General features: G+C 53.0%; 1 protein-coding gene and 1 pseudogene across 3 annotated transcripts; both read left to right on the top strand.

Annotated features, from left to right (window-relative positions):
* The first annotated feature begins 487 nt into the window (after positions 1-487).
* On the top strand, positions 488-1,961 carry LOC104252062 (actin, cytoplasmic type 5-like; annotated as a pseudogene).
* On the top strand, positions 1,784-7,931 carry UBL7 (ubiquitin like 7). 3 transcript variants are annotated; one of them, XM_059824029.1, is made up of 11 exons: positions 1,784-1,859; positions 2,028-2,261; positions 2,825-2,944; positions 3,586-3,668; positions 3,790-3,874; positions 4,506-4,563; positions 5,103-5,236; positions 5,694-5,743; positions 6,443-6,610; positions 6,840-6,962; positions 7,348-7,931. In XM_059824029.1, exons 2-11 carry the CDS (start codon positions 2,078-2,080, stop codon positions 7,483-7,485), a joined length of 1,143 nt encoding a protein of 380 aa, XP_059680012.1. In that variant the 5' UTR covers positions 1,784-1,859; positions 2,028-2,077; the 3' UTR covers positions 7,486-7,931. The 3 variants fall into 3 exon arrangements, with proteins under 3 accessions (XP_059680012.1, XP_059680011.1, XP_009814030.2); XM_059824028.1 differs by lacking the exon at positions 1,784-1,859 and having other exon boundaries at positions 1,932-2,261; positions 7,348-7,511; positions 7,635-7,654; XM_009815728.2 differs by lacking the exon at positions 1,784-1,859 and having other exon boundaries at positions 1,932-2,261.
* The last annotated feature ends 1,133 nt before the right edge of the window (positions 7,932-9,064 follow it).

Raw genomic sequence — 9,064 nt, 5'->3', positions numbered from 1 at the left:
GTCGCTGAGGGGGCGCGCGCAGGTGAGGGCTGAGGCGGCGGCGGCTCCCGGTCCCGCTCCGTGGGCCCACAGGGTGGGGTCGGGGCCCCGCTGTCCCTTCGGGCCCCAGGAGGGAAGGGGGGAAAGTGTCTGTGGTCCCTCAGGTCTGTGGCAACGGGGGTCTGTGTCGGGGATCTCTGCTGGTTCCCTCATGTCCGTGGGAAGGGTCTGCGCTTGTCTCCTCAGTGTATATATGTGTATGTGATCCGGAGGAATAAATAGATATTATGCCTCCCTGGTGTTCCCTCTCTCCACTCAGGCCCTGAGGGCTCAGTGGGGCAAACTTTCAAGACTCCTTAGTATCCCCTCTCACTTTAGATCTCTCAGCAGTGCTGTTGGGGCTCCCCAGTGTATTAAATCCTTTCAGGCCCACAGTGCATGGGGCCAAGTGTCAGGGCTCTTTGACAGTCTTGCTCTGCTCCCTCTGAGGAGGGAGTCCGACACCTCCATGTCCCTGCTCACCTTGGGCCTGGTCAGCGTGGCAGATGAGGAGATAACTGCTGTTGCGGTGGGCGATGACTCTGGCACGCGCAAGGCAGGCTTTGCAGGGGATGATGCCCCCTGTGTTGCATTTCCCTTTGTTGTGCGGTGTCCCTGGCATCAGGGTGTTGTGGTGAGTGTGGAGCAGGACTGCTGTGTGTGGGATGAGGCCCAGAGCAAGGGGGGCATCCTCACCCTGAGGTACCCTGCTGAGCATGGCATCGTCACCAACTGGGATGACGCGGAGAAGATCCGGCACCACACCTACAATGAGCTGCACGTTCTCCTAGAGGAGCACTCTGTCCTGCACGCTGAGGTCCCCCTGAATCCCAAGGCCAACCGGGAGAAGATGACCCAGATCACGTTTGAGACCTTCAAGGGCTCAGCTATGCATGTAGCCACCCAGGTTGTGCTGAGCTGCTGGCCGCACTGGCGGCATCGTCAGGGACTCAGGGATGGCGTCACCCACATGTGCTCATCCATGATGGCTACACGCTAGCCTGCGTCTAGAGTTCGCTGGCTGTGACCTGACCGACTACCTCATGAGGATCCTCAGGGAGTGGAGCTCCAGCTTCACCACTGCGGCCAAGAGAGAGCTTGTGTGGGACATGAAGGAGAAGCTCTGCTGTGTTGCTCTGAGCAGGAGGTGGCCACAGCTGCCTGCTCCTCCTCCCTGGAGAAGACCCATAGGACAAGTGATCACCATCGGGAAGGAGCATTTCCAATGCCCTGAGGCCATCTTCCAGCCCTCCTTTCTGGGCATGGAACCCTGCGGCAGCCATGAGACCACTTTTAACTCCAGCGTGAAACTTCTTGGGGTTAAACCTGGAATACGTTCTCTCGCTTTCTGTGGCTGGGCCGTGATGTGCGCTCCTCCCGCCGCGCTCCCGCCTTTAAACCCTCCGCCGGCTGCCTATTGGCTCGCTCCTCTTCGCCGTGGTGCTGCCAGCCAATCGGCGGCTTCCCCACCCCGGAGCCGCCTAGCGTTACGCACCGCCTTCCCCGGCGGACTCAGTTTCCCAGGGTGCACTGCGCGTCCGGGCCGCACTTCCTCTTCCGGTGCGCCCCGGGGATGCGGGTAGAGCGGAGCTGAGGGGCGGCTGGGGGTCTGCGGGAGCCGCGGCGGGAGGGGGGCTGGCACTGCTGGGACCCCTCGCTGAGCGGCTGCGGGCGCCTTGTCCCACTCTGCGCCGGGAAACGGGGGTTTTTCAGGGGCCGGAGAGTGGCCGGGGAGGGTGTGCCTGCCAGGAGAACCGGACCGGGCCTTGCTCTGGCTTCTCTTCTTCCTCGGCTGAGTGGTGAGGCTGGCTGGGTTGTTTCTGCCTTCCCTGTAGCTTCAGGTATGGCTTAAGACTGAGGTAGGAACCTAAAAGCATGTCTGCGTGTTGGTCAGGCCTCCTGTTAGTTTCCTCTGTGCTTCCCAGGAAAGGTTTGCTCCGTGAACTTACAAGGTTTTATGGTCTGGCTGGGGGAGAGTCTCACTATGATTTGTTTTCCTCCCTTTCCAGAGCTTTGTGGGTCTGAAGTTGGCTTGGCTCTGTTCAGTGAGAAGGTTGACATGTCCCTGCCAGAGTGGCACATCGCGGTGAAGCTGGCAGATCAGCCGCTGGCTCCCAAATCCATCTTACATTTGCCAGAGACGGAGCTGGGAGAATGCCCACTTGGTGGGTGCAGCATCTCGTACCTCAAGCAGCTCATCACTGGCAAACTGCAGGAGTCTGTCCCAGACCCTGAGCTCATCGGTAGGTGCCTGCGTGGGTCCTGTCAAAAGTCCTGCCGCTTGGGGCACCCTCTTCCTCTCCTTGCTGCCGCTGGGACACAAACATCCTTCTCTTGGTGGTGTTGGGCTGGTGGAGAGACTTGGCACAACCAGATAGCGTGGTGTAGGGGCTCAAAGCTTGCTCCAGAGACTCTGTTACACTGCGGTGGTCTTAGTACCTTGTGATTTTGATAGTTTGTTCTGCGTTTGCTTGGGATCACGGTGCTCCTGCAGTGTCAGTGCCCTTGCTAAGAAATCTTTTGACTTGCCAACACCAATGTGTCCTTGTGGATCTCTTATGAGAACTGCGGGAGAGGTCGGCCCTTCTAAAGGACGTGGCAAAGTCATGTTCCGTGAATCTCAGCTCCATGATTTCCTCCCTGAATCTCAGTCTGGTGATTTCCCTGCGTGTCCCTGTGCTGTTGACCAGATGAAGCAGCTATACAGGCAGAGCAATAACTCCCTGGCAGTCCTCAGTTCTTCAAGACCCCAGGCCCTTTCTGAGTGTGCTGTAGGTGTTTATCTTCAGCTGCTTCTCTCTCCTAGATCTGATCTACTGTGGCCGTAAACTGAGGGATGACCAGACGCTTGATTTTTATGGCATCCAGTCTGGCTCCACTGTTCATGTCCTGCGCAAGTCCTGGCCCGAGCCTGATCAGAAACCAGGTGAGGAGGAGGCATTGTGGGTTACTGCTTAGATCTCCTCGGGATGTGTTTGCTGTGGGTCTGTTCCAACTGAGGAATGGCTTCTCTTGTGATTTGTCTGGGAGGCTGATGTGGGGTTTGGAGGAGTTGATTGACATGTTTGCGTGAGAACTCTCCACCTCTAATAGCAGCAAATGGGTGTTACATTTTTGTGCTGATGGCAGAGTTAAGGAATGAGCTATGCAATGTGGAGAGTGAATATCCTCTCCTTCATTAACTGTGATCAATTTTAGGGTGTTGCCAGAGAATCAGGAACAAAGGGACTGGTTACTCAGCTTGAGGGATGAGCAAGCTTCTCTGTGTTCCTGGTCTGCCTGACTGTAGAATAAGATGTTACTTAATACAGTTCCTTTTGTATGTGTAGGAGGATATATCTAATACTTTTATATGTCTGGAAGCTGAGAGTGCGGTTACTTGTTACACTGTGGTACTGAGACATTCGCAATCATTAGTCTGTGCCCTTCCTCTCTGGGTCAGTTGAATCCAGGGGAATTAAAGAATTACCACTGCTATTGCAGCATGGAAGACCCAGTGGCATGTAAAATGGCTAGTAAAGCTGACAGAGGGAGAACTGTTTTGTTCTGTTGTTTTTCCTCCCTCAGAGCCTGTGGACAAGGTGGCAGCAGTACGGGAGTTCCGGGTTCTTCACACTGCCCTGCACAGCAGTCCTGCCTACAGAGATGCAGTGAGTGGGGCTTCATACTTTGCCATCTGGGTGTCTTCTGTCTGTCCCCTCTCCGTGAAGAGAGTCCCGGAGTGGAGCCTCATTGTGCAACGCTGCTGATCTGCTCTGATTTCTCTGGCAGGTCTTCAAAATGCTGGGGAACAAGGAGTCGCTGGATCAGATCATTGTAGCTACTCCCGGCCTCAGCAGTGACCCTGTTGCTTTGGGTGAGTCCAGATGTGATCCAGAGGCTCTGAGGAAAGCCAAATAAAGAAAGTCTTTGGTTTAATTCCTGACACGGGGAAGGGAGAGTTCCCCTTCTCTGGAGAAAGTGCCTTTTTGGTCCCTTTGTGGAGCATAAGTCAGGGCCTGCTCAGGTGTCAGAGTTGTGCTCTGTTGGTAATGCTTGGGGATGGATGATGGATGCTTTTTCGCTGCTGCAAAGGGTTACAAAAATGTTCATTAAATCTAGCTTGCTTGTTCTGGCCTGGGATGTTATTAGCCTTTTTGTCACAATGCTTTGAGGCAGGTGGAATATGGGATGCAGTCACAACCTGGCTGGAGTGAGCTGGGTACTAGATTTGATCATGCCCTTAAGGTGGAGCTGTCTGTGCTGGAGCACAGCCCACGGGATCTGCTGGGAAAGCCCCATCCCTTGTTTGTGTGGCTGTGATTGAGTGTCTCTCCAGGAAGACATAAAGGCTTCAGAGAAGAAAATAGAGTATTTATGGTGTCTGCTAGTGACTCAGTTCCTGAAAAAACAATTAATTCTTTTGGTTTTTCCCATGGCTCTTGTTTGACTGGCTCCTGTTTCTTGTATCCTGTCTTTAACTTGTCGTGTTTCCTGGTCCCTCCCAGGAGTCCTACAGGACAAGGATCTCTTTTCAGTGTTTGCAGACCCCAACATGCTGGACACGTAAGTTCAAGCAAGCTGGTGTAGTGACTAAGCAATGCCTTTGTTGCACTGTTGTCTAGACCACTTCTCTCTGGGTGGGAGACAGTTCTGCTCCTGCCTGCCAGTACAAATACCCCAGGCCAGAGATTTGGGATGGACACTTCTTCTTCAGCAGCAGGAAGGAGGGAGCTGATGCTTTGCTACACATCTACCTCCAATGTTGGATTAAACCAAAGAATATTTAGTGGGAGACAGGGCCATCATGGCCTCCAGATCGTGGGTTCAAATCTGGATCTGGTTGCTCACAGCAGAGGGTTGCTCCCATGAGAGCATGTGGGAGATGTGTACCATGGGAGGGTTGACACGGGATCAAGAAAGAGCCCCGGTGTCTTCAGCTGTGTGGAGCAATGTGGGGAGGTGTTTGTGGCTGGACAGCCAAAGGCAGCGGTGTTGGTGCAGCTGGTGGGGATGGCTGTGCTGTAAGTTCTTTGCCAGTATTGAGCTGCTGATTTCTTAGTTTCCCTGTGTACGTGATTCATTTTTCCACTCTTTCTCTCCAGGCTAATCCCAGCTCACCCTGCACTTGTGAACGCCATTGTCCTTGTTCTGCACTCAGTGGCTGGCAGCACCCCCCTCCCCGCCCCAGAGACATCCTCCCGAGGCATGTCCTCTGGCTCCTACCGGGACATGCCAGGTATGTTCAGCCACACACATGAGTGGGGAACCTGCAGAAATGATGTGCTGCAGGATTTGCAGACAAATTTCTGCTGTACTGACATGATCATCCCCAGGCTGGAAGGAAAAGGGGTTTGGATTCCTGAGCTAGAAACATACACTGTGGTTTGATAGATTTTGCACTGTGTGAGACTCACTGGGGCTCTTTGGCCTCTGGGGCCTCTCCCAGCCAAGCGTGTATAATGACTGTTGGTAGCAGAGTGCTGTGGCCTCCGTTTTGTGCAAATGATGGGCCTGACCTGTCTTCCACTGACCTGCTGCATGTGGGCTTGTTGGTGCTGAGGCCTCTGTCCTAACCAGTGCGTTAGCTGGGGCAGAGCCTGGTTGCATGGCCAAGGATTCCACAGGATTCTCATCTGGTGCCTAAATCCTGCCAGCACCCAGTTTTCTGCGTCTGATTCTCCTTTCTGTTGCAGGTGGCTTTCTGTTTGAAGGTCTGTCTGATGACGAAGATGACTTCCACCAGGTAAGCAGCCAGGTTGGGTGGGACAGCTGTTTTGGACTTGCAATATGGGCTTAACTTGTAGCCCTTAGACTCCAAAAGTTTTCTCTCTTCCTGTCTCGTGAACAGCATGAGCTGCTCTGGCTCCTAGGGATGTTGTGGAGACAAACATATTGATTGTGGGGTGTTCGGATGCTGTTCATGTCAGGATTTTCTTGAGTGCTGAGGTAGGGTCACAAGAGAATGCAGAAGAGCGACTCGCAACAGCACTTGTCCTCAGAGTAAACACCTTCATAGTCAAACTGATGCGGAGCCAGAGCTGTGCACAGATGAGCATGGCTGAGAAGCATGGGGGTGTTGGTCCCTGCCCTTCTGTAATGTAGGGAGGTTTTCCTCTCCAAAGGACAAAGTATTGGTAAAGAGAAATTACAAGTTCAGGCAAAAAAGTGCCAGTCAATGCTTAATTGTTTTGTTATTGGCTAATAACACTTTGTTTTTAAGCTGATGGATGATATATTAAAAGGTTTACTGCCAGTTTCCGCAGCTTTGTAAAAGCTGAGTTTGTGGAAAAAAGCACATCTGATCCTGTCATGTTTATTTTTTAAAAGTTGTGCACTCGAGTTTCAAGTATTGTAGGAAGGGGATGCCTGGGGATGAGCACATGAGCCAGATTTTACTGGGACGCAGACACCAACATCAGGTGTTTTTTTCCCCTCCATGCAGAGCACAAGATCTACACCATCCAGCAGCACTTCTGGTTCCCGCCCAGCTTCCCTTGGCTATGCCGGGGCTGCTGGACCCCGTCCGATCACCCAGAGCGAGCTGGCGACCGCGCTGGCCCTGGCGAGCACCCCGGAGAGCAGCTCCCACACGCCCACCCCTGGCACCCAGGTACAAGGGGGCAGCGCAGCAGCTAGGGAGATCCTCCTGGGCCATAAAACCAGCGCTTGACTGAGCGCAAGCCCTGCTCAAATCTGGCAGTCCTTGCTGGTTTATTTTCTTACATCTGGGGTCTCTTCCATATGGGCTCAGGGAGGCATGATAATGGGGGTGCCCTGTGCTGGCTCTGGTTCCTGTGTTAAGTGTTCTCCCGATCCATATACAACTTATTTCCTCCTAGGGTCACTCCTCTGGGACCTCCCCGATGTCATCCAGTGTCCAGTCAGGAACGCCCATCACTAATGACCTCTTCAGCCAGGCCTTACAGCATGCCCTGCAGGCCTCAGGGCAGCCCAGCCTGCAGGTCAGTGTCACAGCCGCTTCCTTCGGGAGCCTGTGAAAGCCCCATATTGCGTTGAGTGTTGCGGGGTGGAGGTGGTTCTTCCAGCTGCCTTCTGTGGCAGGACATGAAGCTGAAAGGGGCATCACTGGAGAAGTGGTGCTTGCAGGAGGCATGGTAGACTGATGCAGAAGTTCTGGGTGGAAGCAGGAGGGGTGGGCTGGTGGATTTGGGGAGTTTGCAGCAAGACTTTGAGCTTTCAAGATCTGTTTGCGCAGTTAGCTTTGTACTTGCGAGCTAGAGAGAGGTGGGAGAATCCAGTGTGGAAGAGGGAGCTGTGGAGAAGACTGTTTTGTTTCTCCTCGGACTCTCGCACCTACCCTTGGCTTCTTTTGTTTCTTGTCTGTAGAGCCAGTGGCAACCACAGCTTCAGCAGCTGCGAGACATGGGCATACATGATGATGAGCTAAGTCTCCGAGCCCTGCAGGCCACTGGAGGGGACATTCAGGCTGCCCTGGAGCTCATCTTTGCTGGTGGGGCTCCCTAGATTTTTGGGCAGGAGAAGCTGGACTGGTGAGTTGCACTGAGGCACCTGTGACATTCCTCGGTCTGGGACTCGGCCCTGAAACTCTTCTCTGCACTGGGGTTCCTCTCTTCAGCATGGAGCAGTTGAGGTGGCTGCTCCTTTTCTTGCAGGTGGGCAGTGTGCTCCTGTTTGAGAGCGCTGACCATGCTGAGGGCAGCTCCTCCAGCTCCAGATGCCCCTCTCCAGCCTCCTTCTGGCCACCAGAGACAAGACCTCAGACCTTTGTCCAGCACGGAGAAAGAGGTGGCTCTGTGTGTCGGAGAGATGTGGCACCTATGGTTCTGCAGTCTTAGATCTGTCAACACGTTCTCCTGCCTGTTGTTTCATTCCTGCCCACCTGACATGCCTCAGTCTAGCTTGTTTTGCTGTTGTGGTCCCTCCTGTGTTTGACTGTATTAAATGGACTGTGTTCACTTGCCTGTTTGGGTTGTGATCTGTCCCGGCTTGTGTTCCAGAACTGCGAGGCAATGTGCTCATTTGCATGAAGGAAACGAGAAAATGCTTTGCCTGTTGTAGGACTGTTATTTCAGCAGAGGGCACTCCTCTTGCAGAGCAAAGCTGTATTGGTTAGAGCAGCATAGCTGACCTGTGTAGCCATCCTGCCCTGAGTTAGGCCAATACGAAAGAACTATTTGTGCTATGGATACTCTCCGAGAAGGTGCTGCAGAGAAGCATGTCTCCTTCTTAGCAGAAACCTATTTGTTCTCAGTTGTGTTGGGTGAGGCTGGTAGAGTCCTGCAAGCTGACAAGAACAAGGGTATAGGTGTAGGAGTTCATGGCCACCACAAGGTGACAGTAAAAAAAATGGCAAGCATAAGGGTTGAGGCAGTTGCCACAGCGTGAGGTGCTGCTAAATGACTTGGGAGAAATGCCTTGTCTCTGACACAGGTTAGTCTGGCTGTAGCCAGTGTTTTCCAAAGTGTCTTCTAGTCCTGGGTGCCACATTGGAGGTGCTGAAGACCTGACCTGCAAAGACAATCAAAGGCGTTTGCCTGTAATTACAGTTAAAGGGAGCTAAGAGAAGCCAGAACCAGAGCTGGGCTTGGCTTTACTCTGACTGTACCATTGAGATTAACGAGGCATGAAGATGGGAGCTGGTTTGCCTGAAATGCCACCATGCGTTAGCAGGGAAGCTAGAAGCAGAAAATGCTTTCCTACCTTCAGGCTGCCTGTGCTCTCCTCTAATTCCTCTCCAAGCACTAGGATGGCTTGCTGATACGATCTCAGCTATCACCCAGCAAATGCTGGATTGTTCTCTCCAGGGCAGCCCTTTGACTGATAGACTTTAATCCTGTCTAGAGGATTAAGTCTCTCAGGAGGGAGGGACTGTTTTTATTTTGCAATATGTAGGAGATAAGATGTGATGGACATAACTGGCTTTCCTGACTTGATACACCCTTCCAGGTTACTGCCCTCATTACTTGCTTTGAAACCCAGTTCAGATGATGACTGTGATTTTTGTGTATGAAAACTGATTAATTTGTTCCCCTCCCTGGTGCCTTCACTCTTTGCTTTGCTCGGGGAGTGGATGGTATATGCA

The sequence above is a fragment of the Gavia stellata genome, chromosome 13 (genome assembly GCF_030936135.1).
Source record: "Gavia stellata isolate bGavSte3 chromosome 13, bGavSte3.hap2, whole genome shotgun sequence".
NCBI lineage: Eukaryota > Metazoa > Chordata > Aves > Gaviiformes > Gaviidae > Gavia > Gavia stellata.
This window is presented reverse-complemented; position numbering and strand designations above follow the sequence as displayed.